The sequence below is a fragment of the Ornithorhynchus anatinus genome, chromosome 1, assembly GCF_004115215.2.
Source record: "Ornithorhynchus anatinus isolate Pmale09 chromosome 1, mOrnAna1.pri.v4, whole genome shotgun sequence".
NCBI classification, from domain to species: Eukaryota; Metazoa; Chordata; class Mammalia; order Monotremata; family Ornithorhynchidae; genus Ornithorhynchus; species Ornithorhynchus anatinus.
The window spans coordinates 71975698-71999721 of NC_041728.1; the positions used below are offsets into that span (position 1 = coordinate 71975698).

General features: G+C 43.1%; 1 protein-coding gene across 1 annotated transcript in view; it reads left to right on the forward strand.

The window, feature by feature from the left end:
- Nucleotides 1-24024, forward strand: part of TINAG (tubulointerstitial nephritis antigen) — a 105869-nt gene that overhangs the window by 52031 nt on the left and 29814 nt on the right. The window contains exons 6-8 of the mRNA XM_029074029.2: nt 1518-1668; nt 8602-8782; nt 9659-9704. Of these exons, the coding sequence (XP_028929862.1) occupies nt 1518-1668; nt 8602-8782; nt 9659-9704 (378 nt within the window). The remainder of the gene's footprint in view (nt 1-1517; nt 1669-8601; nt 8783-9658; nt 9705-24024) is intronic.

Sequence of the window (24024 nt, forward strand, 5' to 3'; positions counted from 1 at the left end):
GATTAAGATTCAAACCACTATTTTATTACAGGAACAACCCAACAAAACCTGCCCTAAAGGATTTATGACCCCTTCCCCCAAAATTTCAGTCCTCATGAGTCCCTTTTCCTGCCCCTGTTTTCCCCAGTTTTCATTCATATTACAGTGTTTCCATATTCCAAATATGTTGCCAGTTTTACACTCGATATCCCCTACTGGATTTCAGCATTATCAATGGTATTTATTAAGAGCTTACTGTGTGCACAGCATGCTACTAAGCAGTTGTGAGAATACAGTATAATAGCATTGGTGGACGTTTCCTGCCCACAATGAGATTATGGTCTAGAGGGGCAGGCAGACATTAATTAATATAAATAAATAATTTATAATGTATAACATAAACGTATACTTAAGGGCTGGACTTGATGAAACATGACAGAACTAGCAAGTTTCTCTCAAGAGAAAAGGAAAAGTAACATAATTTTAGTATCATCATCAGAGACAAAAATATATTGATGCATTATGGGGGAACATGGCCTAAAAAACAAGAGTCCAGGGCCAAATTGAAGTGTTTCTAGGCAATGAGTGAAATGTCTACGGATGAGAATGAGAAATTAATTAACTTCCAAATAAATCAGTTAATATCCAGACGAGAACAGGGCTTTGGATAACTATCACTATAGTGATAAATGAGATTTATCTCATTTCCTCCTATGATTGGGTAGATTGAGAGAAAGTGAAAGATTAAAGGCAGATGATGAGTTAGAATTATAGATAAGAGCATGAATATCGTGACCCAGAATATGCAGAAATGAAATAACACTTTGTTCCTGCATGCTTATTTACATAGGATATGTCTATATCAACTCCTGTGTGAACAGAGTTGGGAGTTGAAATTCTATAAACAGATTCATAGTGTCACCAAAAGGCAAAATAATGTTTATAGATTATCCAAAAAGAAAAAGTATATTGGGTGAAATTGTATTATGTGCTTTGCAAACATGATATTGGGGCCTCATAATTGTCAGGACAATTAAATATGGAAGGATTAATTTAATTTATTCAACATAGTTTTTGGAAAATAAGTCAATAGCTCCTTCATAATTAGAAAAGCTTAAAATGGACTAATGGGAGATGAGAGAGAAGTTTAGCTATTAACAATGTTAATATAGCATATTTTGTAAAATTATTCTTTTATTGTCATCTTATCCTTTTGGCAAAAACAAGACCAAGAAAACCTTTTTACAAAAACTCGAAAGATGTTTAGTTTGTGGGAGATCTGTAAGAAAAGAAAAAGATAAGGGAAGAGAAGGGCAATCAAAAATGTCTCCTAAGACCATCAAGGAGAAGAAGTGGCTTCAATTAAAATGATAGATGGAAAAAATTAACCTAAAAGCTGAGAGAAGTCAAGTGCACATCTAGCAAAATTGGTTAGAATGGATTGATAAAAAGGAGCTCTACGTTGTGAAAACAAAAGTTTGTGGATATTTTCTGGGACTTGAACTCTGAAAATATTCATTAATTGTTTTTGAAAACAGGTGTGGCAGCTGATCGAATAGCAATTCAGTCCAATGGTTTCTACACTGCTAATCTATCACCTCAGAATTTGATCTCCTGTTGCTTCAAGCATCATCATGGATGCAATGGAGGAAACATTGACAAGGCTTGGTGGTACCTGAGAAAACGTGGGTAAATAGCTTCCTGAAATGTTTTTCCAGACTTCTTAGTCCCATCACTAAATCCTGTCAGTTTGACTTTGACAACATCACTACAAACCATCCTTTCCTCTCCATCCAAACTGCTACCACGTTAATCCAATCACTTATTCTATCCTGCCTTGATTACTGTGTCAGCTTCCTTGCTTATCTCCTGCCTCTTGTCTCTCCCCACTCCAGTCCATATGTCACTCTGCTGCTCAGATCATTTTTCTACAAAAACATGCAGACCATGTTCCCTCACTCCTCAAGAAACTCCAAGCGTTGCCCATCCACTTCTGCATTAAACAGAAACTCCTCACCATTGGCTTTGAAGCATGGAATCACCTGCCCTCTCCTAACTCACCTTGCTACTCTCCTTTTACAACCCAGTCCTTCACTCCTCATATCCAACAGACAATTACTCTCCAGGTTCAAAGCCTTATTGAAGGTACACCTCCTCCAAGAAGCTTTCTCTGACTAAGCCCCTCTTTCTTCTTCTCCCAGTCCCTTCTGCATCACCCTGACTGGCTTCCTTTATTCATCCTCCTCCTTCCCTTCCAGCCCCACAGGACATTTTTACATATCTTTAATTCATTTGTTTATATTAATGTCTGTCTCCCCCTCTAGACTTTAAGCTTGCTGCGGGCAGGAAATATATTTATTTATTGTGGTATTGTACTCTCCCAAATGCTTAATACAGGTCTGTTCACACAATAAGCGCTCAATAAATATGATTGACTGACCAACTGATGGAGAGATATATTAAACAGAGAGAAATGAGGAGGTAATAGAAATTGAAATCCAGAGAATAGAAGGTTGTATACTTAGATAAATTCAGCATGATGTTTCTTACTGTATTTTGACATCAGTACCATGAATATTACTTCATGACTAAACACATTCTCAGCCAAAGATAGAACAAAGACATAAATTTCCATGCACACACTAGGCACATAATAAGAGCCATCTGCATAGAAATGTTCTCTGAAAAATTTTGAAGAGATGAGCTCCATGAGAGAAGGAGTGTAGAGTGACAAGAGTAGAGGATTCACAAAAGCCTTGTGAGGCACTCACAGTTTTAGAGTAAGGGGTAGATAAAATGCCAACAAAGGGGAGTGAGAGGAAAGGGTAAGAGAAATAAGAAGATCAATCAGTGGTGTTTTGAGTGTATACTGTGTGCAAAGCATGGTGCTAAGTATTTGAGAGGCAACAATAGAGGTACTAGACAATATAGCTCTTGAGGATCTCACAAAGTAGCAGGGAGACAGTCACATAAAATAGTTTACAGATAAAAGGAAGAGGGAAAAGGAGATGTATGCATGTGTTAATGCATAAGTACAAGTATATATATAATATGTGTTTATAAGTGCTACAGGAGATTTGCAAGTATATGAATACTCAATTGATACCAAATAACTTAGATGGTAGTGGGGAATAGAAATTAATTAGGAAAGGCATCCTGGAGAAGTTGTGGCTTCAGAGGATTTTAAAGGTGGGAGAGCCATAATCTGATGGTTATGAAAGAGGAAGGGAGAGCTTTGATGATGATGATGAAGATGGCATTTGTTAAGTGCTTACTGTGTGTCAAGCACTGTTCTAAGTCCTGGGGTAGATACAAGCAAATCGGCTCACAGTCTTAATCCCCATTTTACAGATGAGGTAACAGAGGCACAGAGAAGTTAAATGATTTTTGGAAGGAGTAGAAAGAGATGAATCCTAGAAACATAATGGAGGGAAAACCATAAGAATATGGTGATGGGGAAAACCATAAGAATATGGTGATGCCCACTTGTCTGCTGTGTGACCTTGGGCAAGTCACTTAATTTCTCTGTGCCTCAGTTTCCTCAACTGTAAAATGAGGATTCAAAACCTGTTCTCCCTCCTTCTTAGACTGTGGGCCTTATTGGGACAGGAACTGCATCTGATCTAATTAACTTGTATCTACTTCAGTGCTTAGAAAAGTGTCAAACACATTTTACTCTGTGTTTAACACAGAGTAAACAAACACCAAAAATAGTACCAAATACCAAAAAAACCATATTACCATAAATAATACCATAAATAAAATAATATGCAACAGTGAAGGAGCAGGCTGGAAAAAGTGAAGATTCCACACTTTTCCCCATACCAACCAGGAATGTAGGAGTTGGGGAATCCTGGATCCCCAGATGTTCTACCTTTTTTCAATGATATTTGTTAAATGCTTACTCTATGTTAGGCACTATATTAAATACTGGGTTAGATGTGAGTATAGTCACGATATCTGTCTCACATGGGGATCACAGTATAAATCGCAGGGAATAGGATTTAATCTTCATATTACAGATGAGGTAACTCAGGCACAGAGAAGCTAAAACTGAAATTCTTATCTTCCTACCCAAACCCTGTCCTCCCCATGATTTTCCCATCATGCTGTAGATGGCACCTCATTCCTTCCTATCTCACCAGCCCACAATCTAGGCATTATCCTTGACTCCACACTCTCATTCAACCCACATATTCTATCCATTACCAAATAATGTCGGTTCCACCTTTACAATATCGCCAAAATCCACCCTTTCCTCTCCATCCAAAATATTACCATGTCAAGCCAATCACTTATTTTACCCCAACTTGATTATTGTATCAGCCTCTTTGCTGACCTCCCTACCTCCAGCCTCTCCCCAATCCAGTCCATACTTCACTCTGCTACTTGGATCATTTTTCTACAAAAATGTCCTGGCCACATTTCCCCACTCCTCAAGAACCTCCAGTGATTGGCCATCCATCTCTGCATAAGACAAAAACTCCTCACCAATGACTTTAAAGTACTCAATCATCTTACCCACTCCTACCTAACCTCACTACTCTCCCACTACATCCCAGTTCACACACTTGGCTTCTCTAATGCTAACTGTCACTGTCCCTCAATCTCATCTTTCTCGCCACTGACCTCTCACCCACATCCTGCCTCTGGCCTCTTTCTCTGCCTCTGGCCGGGAATGCCCTCCCTCCTCATATCCTACAAACAATTACTTTCCCTTTCTTCAAAGTCTTATTGAAGGAACATATTCTCCAAGAGGCCTTTTCTGACTAATCCATCCTTTCCTCTTCTCCCACTCCCCTCTGTGTCTCCCTGTCTTGCTCCCTTTATTCATCCCCCCTCACAGCCCACAACAATTATGCACATAGCTGTATAGAAGCAGAGTGGAACGAGCATGGGCCTGGGAGTCAGAGGTCATGGGTTCTAATGCCAGCTCCACTTGTCATCTGTGTGACCTTGAACAAGTCACTTTACTTCTCTGTCCCTCAGATATCTCATCTGTAAAATGGGGATTTAGACTGTGAGCCCCATGTGGGACAGGAACTGTGTCTAACCCCATTTGCTTTTGTCTACCCCAGAGTAGACTCAGTGCCTGGCACATAGTAAGCACTTAATAAATACCATAATTATTATTTTATATGTAATTCATTTATTTATATACATGTCTATCTCTCCTTCTAGACTATAAACTTGTTGTGGCCAGGGGATATGTCTGTTTACTGTTGTATTGTACTCTACCAAGAGCTTAGTACAGTGATCTGCACACAGTAGGCACTCAATAAGTACTAATGAATGAATGAAAGTGCCTTGCCCAAGGTCATACAGTAGACAAGTGGTGGACTGGGATTAGAAACCAGGTCCTCTGCCTCTAGGGCCCAGGTTATTTTCAATAGACCATGCTGCTTCTATTTTTGGGGGTCAGGCCAGGGGAGGAACCCTCTGCCACCCACCTCCTCACCGTCCCTCGGTTTCGCCTATCCCACCGTCGACCCCTGGGCCACATCCTCCCGCGGTCCTGGAATGCCCTCCCTCCTCACCTCAGACAATCTAATTCTCTTCCCCTCTTCAAATCCCTACTTAAAACTCACCTCCTCCAAGAGGCCTTCCCAGACTGAGCTCCCCCCTTTTTCCTTCTGCTCTCTCTACCCCCCCTTCACCTCTCCACAGCTAAACCCTTTTCTCCCCCCTTCCCTCTCCTCCTCCCCCTCTCCCATCCCACCCCCTCAGCACCATACTCCTCCGCTGGACTGTATATATCTTTACCACCCTATTTATTTTGTTTATTTTGTTTAATGAGATTTACATCACCCTGATTCTATCTAGTTGCCATTATTTTTATGAGATGTTCTTCCCCTTGACTCTATTTATTGCCATTGTTCTTGTCTGCCTGTCTCCCCTGATTAGACTGTAAGCCTGTCAAATGGCAGGGACTGTCTCTATCTGTTGCCGACTTGTTCATTCCAAGCGCTTAGTACAGTGCTCTGCACATAGTAAGTGCTCAATAAATACTATTAAATGAACATAAAAAGAGGTGGTTTACTGCTTTCCTGCTGCATGAATCCAGTTGGTACACTATTACTGAGACACTCTCTTCCAATCAATCAGTTAATCAGTGGTAATTATTGAGTGTTTATTGTGAATAGAACACTGTTCTAAATTTATGGGAGAGTACAATGCAACAGAGTAAGTAAATACATTCCCTGCCCATAATGAGCTTACATCTAAAGGGAACTATAACATACAGATCAGCAGCCCCAAAGGGCACATAAGAGATGTGTTAGTAGCAGATTGCTAAAGCATGGGGGAAAGGAAAAACAGTAATTTCAGATCTGTGGAGTGGAGTCCATATGTGCTTCAGTTGGGTAGGGAAGTAGCATGGCCCAGTGGAAGGAGCACAGACTGGTAGTCAAAAGACGTGGGTTTGAATCCCAGCCCCACCACTTGTCTGCTGGGCAGGTTTATTTAATTGCCAAGTTAATTGCCAAGTTAATTTCTCAGAACCTTGGTTAACCTTTTCTGTAAAATGGGGATTAAATACTACTCCCTCCTAATTAGACTGAAAGCCCCATATGGGACAGGGTCTGGGTCTAATCTGATTATCTTGTATCTATCTCAATGCTGGTTTACTCGGTGTTCCCTGTTGATGATGATGATAATGATGATGATGGTATTTGTTACTTCCTGTGTGCCAAGCACTGTTCTAAGCACTGAGGTAGATACAAGGTAATCAGGTTGTCCCATGTGGGGTTTACAGTCTTAATCCCCGTTTTACAAATGAGGTAACTGAGACACAGAGAAGTTAAATGACTTGCCCAAAATCACACAGCAGCTCTGCACATAGTAAACCCTCAATAAATATGATTGAATGAATGAATGACAAGTCACAGAGATGGGATTAGAACCCACAACCTCTGATTCCCAAGCTCGTGCTCTTTCCACTAAGCCACGCTGCTGTTCTTGTCTATCTGACAACTGACCGCTTTTCCACATCCTACCCCTAGCCTGGAACTTCCTCTCCCTCCTTATATGCCAGATCGGCACTCTTCCAACCTTCAGCGGTCACTAAGATCACATCTCCTCCAAGAGGCCTTCCCCAATTAAGCTCTCTTTTCACTGTCTTGCTTTCCCTTCTGCATCATCTATTCACTTTGATCTGTGACCTTTGGACATTTGATATTCTTTCCACTCCCTACCCCACAGTACTTATATACATATCCCAAAAGTATATATTATAAATTGCTTATTCATATTAATGTCTGCCTCCACCTCTAGACTGTAAACTCCTTGTGGACAGGGAACATTTCTGCTAATTCTGTTTTATTGTGCTTTCCCAAGGGCTTACTACAGTGCTCTGCACATAGTTCTCAATAAATACAATTGAATGATCGACTGATTGACTGATAGTAAGTTCTTAACAAGTACCATAAAAAAAAATCCCTCCCCTTCTCTAGGCTAAGAGAGTGAAGTATCACAGGGGTCAAACGAAAACGAAGGATCCAGAGAGGGGACTTACACTCCTTGCTGCTATTCAGTTACTCAGTCTTGGGCTTCTAACTGCTAGGGTAGGGTTAGTAAGAATCTGTCATGTCCACCAAGTTGGTGCTAAGACCATGCCACGAAATATGAGCTGATCCATATCCGAGTACAACTCCAGTCATTGAAGAGATGAAACTACCTAAAATTTGAAAAAATTAAATAACATGGTGTTTCCTTCAAATGCAGTCACCCTTCCATTCTTTGCCCAAGTTGGAAGTGATGCCTTTGTTAAGATGGATCTGGAAGGGGATTATATATGGTACTCTTGCTCCAACCTTTTTTGAGGAGCTTAATAGTACCACTTCATCTATTTTAAGTAGCACTGCTTTCAGTTAAATGGACAAGCTCATCTTTTACTGATCATTACTTTCTGAAATGTTAGCTTTGTTCAACTGCACTGTTGAATGTCTACCCAAATCAATGCCCTTGTTTTCCAACTGTATCTTCAGTTATCCAGTATGTAGACTCAATATTCATACCAAAATCATTCCCATCATAGAACAAATTTAGTTTCTCATTTTGATTTTGAAATCCAGTAAACATTAGGTTCATTTCTACTTATGAATTTCAGATTGATATTAGAATTGTTCTACTATAAACACAGTATAATGAACTACACGTACTTGAATTCCTCTTAGAGAATATCATGACGTATTACAATAAATTGAGGAATTTTCAGAACTAACTTCTTTTAATACTTTCTGAGAGTTATCTAAATCTGTATCCTGTGCCACTTTAAACTGGCCTCTTCTATATTTGACACACAGATCTAGCATAAAGGAATCCATACCAAACTCAAATCAATGCAGACTTCATTGACTCTCTCCTTTCATCCATAAAGATAAAAAACTCTTTGCCAGAGATAGCCTTATTAATCAAAATGGCTCGGGGCCATTGATCACTGTGAACTGTACTGTGTGAAGTTAATCTGAAAAATCTTGGGAGGTACATGTCAAAATAACTTGGTTAACCTTGGATTCACCATGCCCAAGCCTTACCCCTCTTTCCTGAAACTTTAGAGAATAAAACCCTGTCAGAGATACACTGCAAAATACTACAACTCATTATCTTGTTTCATCTCCATAGGTTAGTCTCTCATGCATGCTATCCACTCTCCAAGGATCAAAGGTCCAACCACAGTGGCTGCGAAATATCAAGCCGGACTGATGGCCGTGGGAAAAGACATGCTACAAAACCATGTCCTAACAATTTAGAGAAATCCAATCACATCTACCAATGTACTCCTCCATACAGAATCTCTTCCAATGTAAGTCGCCACAAGAAATGAAGCAATAATTGCAACATTTTATTATAAGACTCAACCAATAACGTTTAAAGAGCTCACTGTCCACTGAACATTTTGCTAGTTATAGAATTCTGTAAGTGGAAGGGGGCTATATCTTAAGATAGTAAGTTATTTGGACCAGGACCAGGATGTTTTCTTCTATTCTATTCTCCCAAGTGATGAGTCCTTGTCCAGATAGAAGCAGCGTAGCTCAGTGGAAAGAGCCCGGGCTTGGGAGTCAGAGGTCATGGGTTCCAATCCCAGCTCTGCCGCTTGCCAGCTGTGTGACTTTGGGCAAGTCACTTAACTTCTCTGTGCCTCAATTACCTTCTCTGTAAAATGGGGATTAAAACTGTGAGCCCCACATGGGACAACCTGATCACCTTGTATCCCCCCAGTGCTTAGGACAGTGCTTTGCACATAGTAAGCACTTAACAAATCCCACCAATATTATTACTATTATTATGAAAGGGGCTGTGGCCTAGGAATCCAGTTTGTCCATTCCCTAAATAATTAAGTCAGTACATTCAGTCTCAACAGGGGCTGCAGACTTCTAAGAGGAGTACCAGTGACCTTCTGGGTACCTAGTTCCTTCATTGCTCAGTGTTGTGAAACTTCCTTCTAGCTCTGATGATTGACATTCTTTGACATCCTCAGGGCATCTGACAGGACATCTTCTGTGACCACAAACAGGGAGGGAAGATGGGGGTTGGCCCCTACTCTCATTCCAACATTTACTAACCTGTTTGTCATTCAAATACAAATGTCCAAGCTTTTACTGTATTTTGTTTTAGACTCAGAATTAAGACACATATTATATCCCTAACCAGTATCTTTTTTGTTTGTTTTTTCTCCTAGGAAACTGAAATCATGAAAGAAATCATGCAAAACGGACCAGTACAAGGTATGGTTGGAAGAAATGAAAATCACCATTATGATTCACTCTCTTTTACTAGTAAACATTTTTATTCACAATGAGAACTTCTGGAGGAACACACCTTTATTTTATAGGGCTCCCTGACAGACATTTGTTTTATGCCATCGAGTTGTTTCTGCCCATAGCGACACCACGGACACATCTCTCCCAGAACGTGCTGTCCATCTGCAAACGTTTTGGTGGTGGATCGATAGAGTTTTCTTGGTAAAAGTGCAATTAGTTTAGCATTGCCTCCTTCTACGCAGTAAAACTGAGTCTCCACCCCCAACTCTCTCCCATGCCGCTGCTGCCCAGCAAAGGTGAGTTGATTGCCTTCCACTCACTAGCCACTGGTCAAACTAGGAATGGAATGGGTAGGCCTCTGCTTGACTCTCCCTTCCATAGCCAAGACTGGTAGACTACTGGAAACTCTCTAGGTGTAACCCTGAGATGGGTCTGACAGACATACTCTGCCATTATACAGCACATTCTAATAAAAATAATAATAATGTTGGTATTTGTTAAGTGCTTACTATGTGCAGAGCACTGTTCTAAATACTGGGGTAGATACAGGGTAATCAGGTTGTCCCACATGAGGCTCACAGTTAATCCCCATTTTACAGATGAGGTAACTGAGGCCCAGAGAAGTTAAGTGACTTGCCCACAGTCACATAGCTGATGAGTGGCAGAGCTGGGATTTGAACCCATGACCTCTGACTCCCAAGCCCAAGCTCTTTCCACTGAGCCATGCTGCTTCTCATTGTACCTAACAGACCAATCTTTTTAAAAAGTAGTGTTGGTATTGGTTAAGCGCTTACAATGTGCCAAGCACTGTTCTAAGCACTGGGGGACATACAAGGTAATCAGGTTGTCCCAGGAGGGGCTCGCAGTCTTAATCCCCATTTTACAGATGAGGTAACTGAGGCACAGAGAAGTTAAGTGGCTTGCCCAAGGTCACACAGCTGACAACTCTGACTCCCAAGCCCCTACTCTTTCCACTGAGCCACGCTGCCGGCAATGTCAAGTCTCATTCCTAGTAGCCCTTTGGGACTTCTTAAGACTAATGGTCTCAGTTCTCTTTAAAACATATCTATGAATAAAAACATTTTAGCTATCTGAATCTTCCATCCATCATTTAGCTTTGCATGCTGGAAATATAAGATGAATGGAGAGGGTTAAAAATGTAGTGAAGCAACATGACATGGTGGATAGAGCATGGACCTGAGAGTCAGAAGATCATGGGTTCTAATCCTGACTCCACCACTTGTCTTATGTGTAACCTTAGGCAAGTCACTTCACTTCTCTGTGCCTCAGTTACCTAATCTGTAAAATGAGGAACGAGACTGTGAGCCCAACCTGATTTGCTTGTATCCATCTGAAAATTTAGTACAGTGCCCGGCTCATAGTAGTTGCTTAACAAATACCATAATTATTATTATTGTGGGATTAATGTAGAATAGAAGCAATATTGTCTGTTTTTAATTACCTCCTGTCTTTAGTCTACTGTTGTTGTTGCCATAGTGCTCAAATAGCTAAGTCAATTTTAATGAATATGGTGTTGGGGACTAAGCATGAAGAAATAAGGAATACATTGTTGGCTTCCTGAAGTGAAAGTACAGATTGTGTGCTACAGTCCCAGGTCCCTACTTAATATGGAAAATAAATTTTATTTTTCACCTTTGCCACGGATAACCATTCTAAGATAACCTTCCTCAAGCACCTGGTACTTTTCCGACTTACACAAATGTTGAGTATTATACATTGCCTTCAGCTAAACAGCGTGGTACAAGCATTCATGCATTAAATGGAAATGCATGTCATGGACTCAACAAGGCACTCAGCTACTATCTATGCAGTGGAACAGAAAATAACCTACAAATTAAAAAAAAAATCTGTTATATCCTTCAAGAGCCTACATGCACCTTTTTCTAAATGTTGACCTGATTGCTTTTGAAGTGAATTTCAACTTCGAGCAGGAGCCTGTTGGAAGCCAGTTCCAATCATATGTTTATATATATATATATATATATATATATATATAATCATATGTTTTAACATATATGTATATATACATATTATATGTTTATATACATATATATATATATACACATATGATTATATACATATAAACATATATATATATATATAACCTTAGGATACTTGGAATTTCCTGTAATTTATAGACATATTCATACGTACATATATAGTATACGTATACATACATATACAAAACAGAAACAATGTTTGATCATTCTTTCAATCATATTTATTGAGTGCTTATGATGTGCAGATGGCTGTACTAAGTGCTTGGGAGAGAACAATGCAAAAGAGTTGTAGACACATTCCCTACCCACAGTGAGCTCACAGTCTGGTGCAGTAGATGGACACTAATGTAAATAAATAAATTACAGATATGTGCATAAGTGATGTGGGACTGAGGAGGAGTGAATAAAGGGAGCAAGTCAGAGGGATACAGAAGGGAGTGGTAAAAGAGGAAATGCAGACTATTAGGGTAAGACATTTTGGGGAGATGTGCCTACATTAATGCTTTGAAGGTGGAAAGAGTAGTTGAGAGTAAGGTGAAGGAAGAAGGGTGTTCCAGGACAGAGGCAGGATGTGGATAAGAGGATGGCAGAGAGATAGACAAGATCAAGGTACGGTGAGTAGGTTGGCATTAGAGGAGCAAATAGTGCAGTCTGAGTTGCAATAGGAGAGCAGTGAGGTGAGGTAGGAGAGGACAAGATGATCAAGTGCTTTAAATCTGATGGTAAATAATTTCTGTTTTACATGGAAGTGGATAGATAACCATTGGAAGTTCTTGAGGAGAGGTGAAACATGGACTGAATATTTGTGTAGAGAAATGATCCAGGCAGCAGAGTGAAGTATGGATTGGAATGGGGAGAGACAGAAGGCAGGAAGGTCAACTAGGAGACTGATAAAGTAACCAAGGTGAGATGGGATAAGTGCTTGGATTAACATGATAACAGTTTGGATAGAGGGAAAAGGGTAGATTTTTAGGGATGTAGTGAAGTTGAACCAACAGGATTTAGTGATAGATTAAATATATGGATTGAATGACAGAGATACATCAGGGATAGCCCGAAGGTCACAGACTTCAAAGCCTTACTGAGGGCACATCCCCTCCCTGACTAAACCCCCCTTTCCTATTCTCCCACTCCCTTCTGTCCCCCTGACATGTTCCCTTTGTTGGGCCCCCTCACAGGCCCATAGCACTTATGTACATATCTGTTATTTTATTTATTTATTTATTTATTTATTTATTTATTTATATTAATGTCAGTTTTTCCCCATTTAGACTGTAAGCTACCTAGAGAGTACCAGAGTCACATCTGGAGAGTTTCCAGTACTCTAACAGTCTCAACTATGGGAAGGAGAGTCAAGCAGAGTCATATCCATTCGATTCCTAGCTTGGCCAGTGGCTGGTGAGTGGAAGGCAATCTGCTACAAGTCAAGATTCCCCTGTGCTGGGCAGCAGCAGCATGGAAGAGAGTTGAGGGCAGAGATTCACATTTACTGCTCAGAAGAAGGCAATCATAAACCACTTCTGTATTTTTACCAAGAAAATTCTGTAGTTACGCTACCAGAACAATTGCAGGTGGAGGTGGAGCTTTGTGAGAGAGATGTGTCCATGATGTCACTATGGGTCAGAAATGACTTGACAGCATAAGACAAGAAAAGACTGTAAGCTCACTGTGGGCAGCAAATGTACCTATTTATTATTGTATTGTACTCCCCTAAATGCTTAGTACATTGCTCTGCACATGCTAAGTGTCAGTAATATGATTGATTGAATGAATGAAAGACTTGTGAGACAGGAAGGCTGGTGGTGCCATCTACAGTGATGGGAAAATCACTGGGAGGACAGGGTTTTGGTGGGAAGATAAAGAGTTCTGTTTGGACATTTAAGTTCGAGGTGTCGGGTAGACATCCAAGTAGAAATGTCTTGAAGGCGGGAGGAAATATGAGACTGCAGAGATGGAAAAACCAGTGATTTGCTTTGGGAATCATTTGCAAAAAAGATGGTAGTTGAAGCCATGGGAACAAATGAGTTCTCCAAGGGAGTGGTATAGTTGGAGAATAATAGAAAGAGACCCGGATCTGAGCCTTGAGGGATTCCCACAGTTAGAAGAGGGGAGGCTGAGAAGGAGCCTGCAAAAGAGACTGAGAATAAGCGGCCAGAGACATAGGAGGAGAACTAGGAGAAGACAGTGTCAGTGAAGCCAAGGTTGGCAGTTGAGAGGTAGAGGAGGATTAGGATGGAGTAGAGGCCATTGGATTTGGCAAGAAGGAGATAATTTGTGACCTTTAAAAGGGCAGTTTCTCTGGAGTGAAGGGGATTTAGGCAGATTAGAGGGGGTCAAGGAGGGAATTAGAAGAGAGGAATTTGAGACAGTGGGTATAGACACCTTGCTCTAGGATTTTGGAGAGGAATGGTAGGAGGGAGATGGGGCGATAACTGGAGGGAGCCAGGGCATATGTTGAAGCAGTGGGGAAGAAGCCACTGGAAAGCGAACAGTTGAAAATGGAAGTCAGGGAGAGAAGAGGAAGGGGGCAAGTACTTTGATAAGGTATGAAGGGGTGGGGTGAGATGTGCAGGTGGAGGGGGTGGATTTGGAGAGAAGGCAGGAGAGCTCCTCTTGAGATACTGTTGGGAAAGATGGGAGAGTTGAAGAAGGAGCAGGAGGCAGGAGGACCTGGAGAGGAGCAAGGGAAATTTTAGGGAGATTCAATAGTATTTATTGAGTGCTTACTATGTGCAGACCACTGTACTAAGCACTTGGAATGTACAATTCTGCAACAGATAGAGACAATCCCTGCCCAGTAACGGGCTCACAATCTAAAAGATCAGGACTGATACTTTCAATTTTCTCAATTAAAGTGGCCAGGTCACTAGGGGCAAGGGATTGAGGAGGTGAGGGTACAAAGGGTTCGAGAAGAGTTAGACATCTAAAACTTTTAAGTTATTTGTTAAGCACTTACTATTTGTCAAGCACTCTTCTAAGTTCTGAGGTAGATGCAAGGTAATCATGTTGGACACAGTCCGTGTCCCACGTGGGGCTCAGTCTACAGATGAGGTAACTGAGGCACAAAGAGATTCAGTGACTTGCCCAACATCACACAGCAGACAAGTGAAAAAGCTGAGATTAGAACACAGGTCCTTCTGATTCTCTGACCAGTGCTCTATCCACTAAGCCACACTGATTCTCTGGTTAAGAAATCAGGTGACGGTAATTGGCAAAAGACAATTGGCAAGGACAATGGTGTGGTCAAGTGGAGAGGGCAATGGGCATGGGTGTCAATAAGGATGGAGAAATAATATTTCCAGGCAGACAAAAGTCAGAGTTGAAACACAAGCATGAACTTGAAGTGGACGAGGTTGGCCTGACATTCAGATTTCTGCTAACAGGACTCTGTGCTCGTCCACAGGAGCAAAGAAAGCAGACTGTGGAGGTGATATAGGACTGTGTTAGTGGTGTAACTCCTGGAAATCCTCTAGCTCTTATTTCCGTACTCCATCCACTCTGCCACACTGTTTCTTCACTTCTACCAGAGCTAACATGAAGAGATGATGCCTTTCATTTTGATGGAGTTGCATCTGTTTTTATAAAATAAAGCAGGGAATCCACCTTTCATTTTTGGTCCTGCTTTAGCAAGGAAGGTTTCATGATGACTGTAGATGAGTTGATGGAATTGACAGAAAGCAGGTAGATAGGCATAAGCCGGTTGCCTCAACACAGGGAATGATGAAGAAGCATTAGTGCTTTCATTATTCCTGGAACTGGGAGGTGCTCTCACCTCAGGAAACCTCTTTTCTTGTCAATGGATGTTGAAATCTTTGATACCTTTTAGAAAAATAGCTTAGAAGTAAATTAGGTTTCTCCTTCCTAGTGATCAGGGTCACACTGACTGTAGAATAGGCATTTCTCTGCTTTCCTAGAAAGGACACAGCTGAGGTGAACTTGGTACTTTATTCTGGGTACATCAAATCTGAACACTGATTTGTGCAGTGGATACCACAGGCCTTCCTTGAGATAGAGATTCAGATAATTATTTCTAGTACACTTTAGTCATGTGAACCTCATGCAAGTTCTAATGGCTCAGAATTTAGGAATTAATCTCCTCTAATGGATTATTTAATCTCTATGAAACTTTAGGAATTTCAGACATAACTGAAAACATATGATTTTTTTTATGTTCTAATGAACGATTTCCACCTTGGCAAAATCTGAGAGTGCTTTGGGTGCACATCCTAAATTAGTGCTATAAACAAGCTCCATATCATTAATCCAAGTATTTCTATGATGGCCCTCACTATATTAGAGAACAAACTGCAGTGGCGAGGGGTGAATCCTCTACCTTGTCTCTTGGATTTCTGGAGTTAAATGCTGTTCTTTAGGCAAACAGAAGAACATGTTGCATTCTGGGGATTCAGGAATGAAAGTGAATCATAAGAGCTCAGGGAGCAACTAGTTCCATAGAACTGAAAAGCCTCTGGCAATAAGTGCATATTTTTATAAATGGATAAGAGACTGGTTGAGTCATTTTGGTGGAAAAGCACACTGATTGTCTTTTTATTATCGCTTGGGCTAATATACAGCTCTCTCTTCCTCTTCAGAGGAACAAAAGGATAGGAATTTAGAGAGTTCTGTATAAACAACTGCCTGCCTTCTTTATACAGTTCAAAATGAACATTGGTGAGAGAAAATAAAATCCGCTACAAAATACTATAAATTTTAGGAATCAAGGGGGCTTATAGCAGGGGCTATTTTGAATGGATATCAGAGTCGGTCTTGCTCCTGAAGCTGCTTTTTAACTTTTATAAAAATTATTATAATAATATAATATTTTTTAAGCTAATTTACTATTTGTCAATCACTAGTCTAAGTACTGGGGTAGATACAAGTTTATCGCACACTCCGCTCCCTTGGGGCCACTAACCTCCCTACTGTGCCTTGTTCTCACCTGTCCTGCCATCTACCCCTGTCCTGGAATGCCCTCCCTCCTCACATCCACAAAACTAGCTCTCTTCCCCCCTTCAAAGCCCTACTGAGAGCTCACCTCCTCCAGGAGACCTTCCCAGACTGAGCCCCCCTTTTCCTCTGCTCCTCTTCCCCTTCCCATTGCCCCTACTCCCTCCCTCTGCTCTACCCCCCTCCTGCTTGTGTATATATGTACAGATTTACTATTCTATTCATTTTATTAATGATGTGTATATATCTATAATTCTATTTATTTATATTGATGCTATTGATACCTGCCTTTCTTGTTTTGTTGTCTCTCTCCCCCCGTCTAGCCTGTGAGCCTGTTGTTGGGTAGGGATTGTCTCTATTTGTTGCCAAATTGTACTTTCCAAGCGTTTAGTACAGTACTCTGCACACAGTAAGCACTCAATAAATATGATTGAATGAATGAATAAATGCACACAATCCAAGTCTCACATAGGGCTTAAGGTCTCAATAGGAGGAAGAACAGGTATTGAATCCTCACTAAACAGAAAACTGAGGCACAAGGAAGTTAAATGACTTGCCCAAGGTCACACCCCAGGCACTTGGTCGAGCAGGGTTAGAGCCCAAGTCCTCTGACTCCCAGGCCTGTGTTCTTTCCACTAGGCCATGTGGTGCTTTTCTAGAGTAGAAAAACATACAAATGAAAAAAAGGGAAGCATCTGGCATCAAATGTAAGGAACATTATGTAATGAGTAATTTGAACCCAACTCTCTCCTCTAAGACTCCAAAAAGGAGAATAAAAACTTCCTCCACCTTCTTGTACATTCTCCATAAAGAGGGTTACTGCTGTTGTGAAAATCATTGTGTTTGATTAGGGATTATTACTATGGGACCTCAATGTCAGGTTCAAAGTTATATAAAGTTTCAGATGACAATTTCAGGCCATGGGACTGCAGTTCCTATCTGTGTGGCATTTACTGGCAGACAACTGGTCTGTCAGGGCTATTGAAGGAGGAAATGAGTCAAGTTCACAATACTTTTATGTTGGTCTCCCTCATTAGAGTATGAGCTTCTTGTGGAAAGAGAATGCAAAAACTTTATTATTCTGTATTTCCCAAGTGCCTAGTGCTGGGCATGACACCAAGTAGGTGCTCAATCAATGTTGCTATACCTACTGCCACTCTTACTACTACTACTACTGCATAGGAGCAGCGTGGCTTAGTGGAAAGAACGTGGACTTGGAAGTCAGAGGTCATGGGTTCCAATTCTGCTAGTTGTTTTGTTTTGTTGTCTGTCTCCCTCTTTTAGACTGTGAGTCCGTTTTTGGGCAGGGATGGTCTCTATCTGTTGCCGAATTGTACATACCAGTCTCTTAGTACAGTGCTCTGCACAAAGTAAGCTCTCAATAGATATGATTGAATAAATGAATGAATGAGTAATCCCGGCTCCACCACTTATCAGCTGTGTGACTTTGGGCAAGTCACTTAACTTCTCTGTGCCTCAGTTATCTCATCTGTAAAATGAGGAGTAAGCCTGTGAGCCCCACGTGGGACAACCCGATGACCTTGTATCAACCCCAGTGCTTAGAACAATGCTTCACGCATAGTAAGCGCTTAACAAATATGATTATTATTATTGCTGCTGCTACTACTACTTCTACTACTACCATTATCACCACTATCCAGAATGTAGAAACCCAAGTTGAGCTCACGGAGAGGTTAAGGAAAACTAAACTGTATCCCAATCCCCCCACCCCACACAAACATATACATTTATATAAATGGCATATTTGGTGTAAGATTAAAGTTTCTCTGTTTGCCTCTCTCTCTTTCTCTATAGGTGTGTGTGCATTTCAATCCCACACCAAATATTTCAATAAACAAACAACCTTTCTTATATGTGAATTTCTATTCATGTTTATTAAAAAACCACCAATATTATCAGAGAGTGTTCAGGAAGGAAGAGAGAAAGGGAGAGGTTAAAAGAGAGAGGATGGAATAGAGTGGGGAGAGAGAGGAAGGCCGGAAGAGGAGGATGGGGGAGTGACTGGTCATATGAGAGACCGCTCTCAACTCCACCCTCTCTACTCATCTCAACTCACTTGACCCCCTTTCCCTCCACCACTCTCGTTTCACTAACCCACAGCCCTGGGTCACTGCCTCCGTCTGCCTTCTACACTCTTATGCTCTAGCTGCTGAGCACTGCTGGCGAAGGTCCAAGCACCAAGGCAAACTTATCCATTTTAAATTTATCCTTTCCTGCATTAACTCTGCCCTCTTCTCTGCCAGACAAACTACTTTTCTTCCCTCAATGAAACCCATGCCCGTCACCCCCGCCAATTGTTCCAGACCTTTAATTCTCTCCTCAAGCCCCCTGTCCCTCCCCCTCCCCCATCCCTCACCCCCAACGATCTGGCCACCTACTTCATCATGAAAATTAACACAATCAGGTCTGAGCTCCCCAAAGTTACCCCTCCCCCTCCTGCTTCCCCCACCACCCCCCGAACCCTCTCCCCTACTTTCCTATCATTCCCTGCAGTATCCTCAGAGGAGATCTCCCCCCTCCTCACAAGTGCCACCCCCTCCACCTGTGCTTTGGACCCCATTCCCGCTCACCTTATAAAAACCATCTCCCCTTCCCTCCTCCCCTCCTTAACTTCTATCTTTAACCACTCACTCTCCAATGGCTTCTTCCCCTCTGCCTTCAAACATGCCCATGTCTCCCCCATCCTAAAAAAACCCTCTCTCGACCCCACTTCCTCTTCCAGTTATTGCCCTATCTCCCTTCTACCCTTCCTTTCCAAGCTCCTAGAACGAGTCATCTACACTCGCTGCCTAGAATTCCTTAACTCCAATTCTCTCCTGGACCCCCTCCAATCTGGCTTCTGTCCCCTCCACTCTACCAAGACTGCTCTCTCAAACGTCACCCATGACCTCCTTCTTGCCAAATCCAGTGGCCCCTACTCTATCCTAATCCTCCTTGACCTCTCAGATGCCTTTGACACTGTAGACCATCCCCTTCTCCTCCAACCCTTATCTCACCTTGGCTTCATTGACTCCGTCCTCTCCTGGTTCTCCTCTTACTTCTCTGGCCGGTCATTCTCGGTCTCCTTTGCTGGCGCCTCCTCCCCCTCCCATCCTTTAACTGTTGGAGTTCCTCAAGGGTAAGTTATTGGCCCTCTTCTGTTCTCCATTTACACTCACTCCCTTGGTGAACTCATTTGCTTTAATGGCTTCATCTATCATCTCTGTGCAGATGACATACATATCTACATCTCTGCCCCTGCCCTCTCCCCCTCCCTTCAGAGTCGTATCTCCTCCTGCCTCCAGGGCGTCTCTACCTGGATGTCTGTCCGCCACCTAAAACTCAACATGCCCAAAACTGAGCTCTTTATCTTCCCTCCCAAGCGCTGTCCTCTTCCTGACATCCCCGTCACTGTGGACGGCACGACCATCATTCCCGTCTCTCAAGCCCGCAACCTCGGTGTCATCTTTGACTCTGCTCTCTCATTCACCCCCCACATCCAATCCGTCACCAAAACCTGCCGGTCTCACCTTTATAATATCGCCAATATCTGCCCTTTCCTCTCCACCCAAACGGCTATCTTACTGGTAAAGGTTCTCGTAAAATCCCGACTGGATTATTTTGTCAGCCTTCTCTCTGATCTTCCTTCCTCCTCTCTCTCCCCGCTCCAGTCTATTCTTCACTCCGCTGCCCGGCTCATCTTCCTGCAGAAACGCTCTGGGCATGTCACTCCTCTTCTTAAAAACCTCCAGTGGTTGCCTATCAACCTCCGCACAAAATAAAAACTTCTCACTCTAGGCTTCAAGGCTCTCCATCACCTTGCCTCCTCCTACCTCTCCTCCCTTCTCTCTTTATACTGCCCACCCCGCACGCTCCGCTCCAAAGCCACCCACCTCCTCACTGTCCCCCACTCTCGCCTATCCCACCGTCAACCCCTGGCCCATGTCCTCCTGCTGTCCTGGAATGCCCTCCCTCCTCACCTCCACCAAACTAACTCTCTTCCCCTCTTCAAAGCCCTACTGAGAGCTCAGCTCCTCCAAGAGGCCTTCCCAGACTGAGCTTCCCCTTTTCCCTCTGCTCCCTCTCTGTCCCCCACTTCACCTCCCCTCAGCTAAGCCCCCTTTCCCCCCACCCTTTCCTTCTGCTCCTTCCCCTCTCCCTTCCCCTCCCCTCAGCACTGTGCTCGTCTGCTCATTTGTATATATTTTTATTACCCTATTTATTTCATTAATGAGATGTACATCCCCTTAATTCTATTTATTGCTATTGTTTTTGTCTGTCTGTCTCCCCCGATTAGACTGTAAGCCCATCACTGGGCAGGGATTGTCTCTATGTGTTGCCGAATTGTACATTCCAAGCACTTAGTACAGTGCTCTGCACATAGTAATTGCTCAATAAATACTATTGAATGAATGGATCACTCTCACCAAAGGGTAAGGTCTTCCATGTTTGCAGAGTCTTTAAGCCTGTTGAGATCTGGCTGACCTACCCAGGAATTCTGAACAGAGCCAGGGACTGTTTATGTGTTTGTGTTTGAAAGATGTCAGAGATTTTTGCCTACATACAGCGAAAATCTGAGTGCTTACTTTGTGCAGAGCACGGCACTAGCACTTAGGAGAATAAAAAATAAAATAAATGTTGGCATTTGTTAAGCGCTTACTATGTGCCAAGCACTGTTCTAAGCGCTGGGGTAGACACAAGGGAATCAGGTTGTCCCATGTGGGGCTCATAGTCTTAATCCCCATTTTACAGATGAGGTAACTGAAGCACAGAGAAGTTAAGTGACTTGCCCACAGTCACACAGCTGACAAGTGGCAGAGCTGGGATTCGAACCCATGATCACTGACTCCAAAGCCCGTGCTCTTTCCACTGAGCCATGCTGCTTCAATATTATTATTACTATGGGACATCGGTGTCAGGTTAACAGTTATATAAAATGTTTCAGATGATTCCAAGCCATGGGACGTGATCCCTGCCCACACAGAGCTTACAGGCTAGAGGAGGAGCTCTAGGGAGAAATCCAGCAAGGTGAATTCTTCATTATTGGAGAGACATACCTATCTGGTTTTTGTTCACTGTGGTTTGGGTGTTTCTTTACCGTTTGGTACTGCTTTCTGATCCTGCAGAAAATTTTTGGCTCAGAACAATCAATTATCTATCTGATAGGACCCTGCCTTTCTGGCCAACCCAGAATGAGCACATAATTTGCAGTCTGGGATTAAGATTTACATCAAATTCGTATGGGCAAGGAATGTGTCTGCTAATTCCATTGTATCATACTCTCCCAAGTGCTTAGTATGATTCTCTACACACCATATTATGTGCTCTACACATAATAAGCATTCAGTAAATACTACTACTACTAGTAGTAATAATTATGACATTTGTTAAGCGCATACTATGTGCCAGGTACTGTACTAAGCATTGGAGTGGTTACAAGCAAATTGGGTTGGACACAGACCCTGAACCACGAGGGGGTCATTTTCAGGTGAGGTGACAGAGGCCCAGAGAAGTGAAATGACTTGACCAAGGTCACATAGCAAACAAATGGCAGAGCTGGGATTAGAACCCCTGACCTTCTGACTCCCACGCCTGTGCTCTATCCCCCATACCATGCTGCTTCTTCAGATCAATCATTGTACTGTCCTATGAATCAGTGCCCCAAGTTGGCAGGAGAGTTTGCTATCCCTCCTCCCCCCTCCCACTCCTTCCCCTCCTTCGAAGCCCATATCATTCGCCTCTACCGCCCACTCCAGATACTTGTCTCTGTCATCTACCACCCTCCCGGTCCCACCTCCGACTTCTACAACCACCTTGACCCCTTTCTCACCTTCCTTCTCTCCTTCTCTCTGCCCACTCTGATCCTCAGAGACTTCGACATCCATATGGATGTACCCGATGACTCCTCTGCCGCCCGCCTGCTATCCCTCCTCGACTCTGCCGACCTCCTCCTCCACCATACCGCGCCCACTCACCAACTCGGTCACACCCTTGATCTCGTCATCTCCTACCGCTGCACTATCTCCTCCCTCACCAACTCTGAAATCCCTCTCTCTGACCATAACCTTCTCACCTGCCTCATCTCTCACACTCCCTCCCCCTGCAAATCTTCGCTACTGCCCCACAGAGACCCCCACTCTCTCGATCCCATCCATCTTTCCAAAAGCATTTCTCCTCACCTCGCCACCCTGTCCTCACTTCCCACTCTCGATGATCAGGTCTCTGCTCTCAACTCCACCCTCTCTACTCACCTCGACTCTCTCCCCCCACTTTCCCTCCGCCTCTCTCGCTCCACTAACCCACAGCCCTGGATCACCTCCTCTGTCCACCTCCTACGCTCCTATGCTTGAGCTGCTGAGCGCTGCTGGCGAAAGTCCAAGCACCAAGCCAACCTCACACACTTCAAATTTATCTTTTCCTGCCTTAACTCTGCCCTCTCCTCCGCCAGGCAAAACTGCTTCTCCTCCCCCATCGACACCCATGCCCGTCACCCCTGCCGATTGTTTCGGACCTTTAACTCTCTCCTTAGGCCCCCTGTTCCTTCCCCTCCCCCATCTCTCACCCCCAATGATCTGGCCACATATTTCATCACAAAAATCAACACAATCAGGTCTGAGCTCCCCAAAGTCACCCCTCCGCCTCTCCCCTCCCCTCCACCAACCCTCTCCCCTACTTTCCCATCCTTCCCTGCAGTATCCTCAGAGGAGATCTCCTCCCTCCTTTCAAGTGCCACCCCCTCCACCTGTGCCTCGGACACCATTCCCTCTCACCTTATTAAAACCATCGCCCCTGCCCTCCTCCCTTCCTTAACTTCTATTTTTAACCACTCAATCTCCAATGGCTCCTTCCCCTCTGCCTTCAAACATGCCCACCTCTCCCCCATCCTAAAAATACCCGCTCTTGACCCCACTTCCCCCTCCAGTTATCGCCCTATCTCCCTACTACCCTTCCTTTCCAAAATCCTAAAATGAGTCGTCTATAATCGATGCTTGGAATTCCTTAACTCCCATTCTCTCCTAGACCCCCTCCGATCTGGCTTCCGTCCCCTCCACTCTACCGAGACTGCTCTCTCTAAGGTCACCCATGACCTCCTTCTTGCCAAATCCAATGGCTCCTACTCCATTCTAATCCTCCTTGACCTCTCTGCTGCCTTTGACACTGTCGACCATCCCCTCCTCCTCCATACCTTATCTCACCTTGGCTTCACGGACTCTGTCCTCTCCCGGTTCTCCTCTTACCTCTCTGGCCGGTCATTCTCGGTCTCCTTCGCTGGAGCCTCCTCCTCCTCCCATCCTTTAACTGTTGGAGTTCCTCAA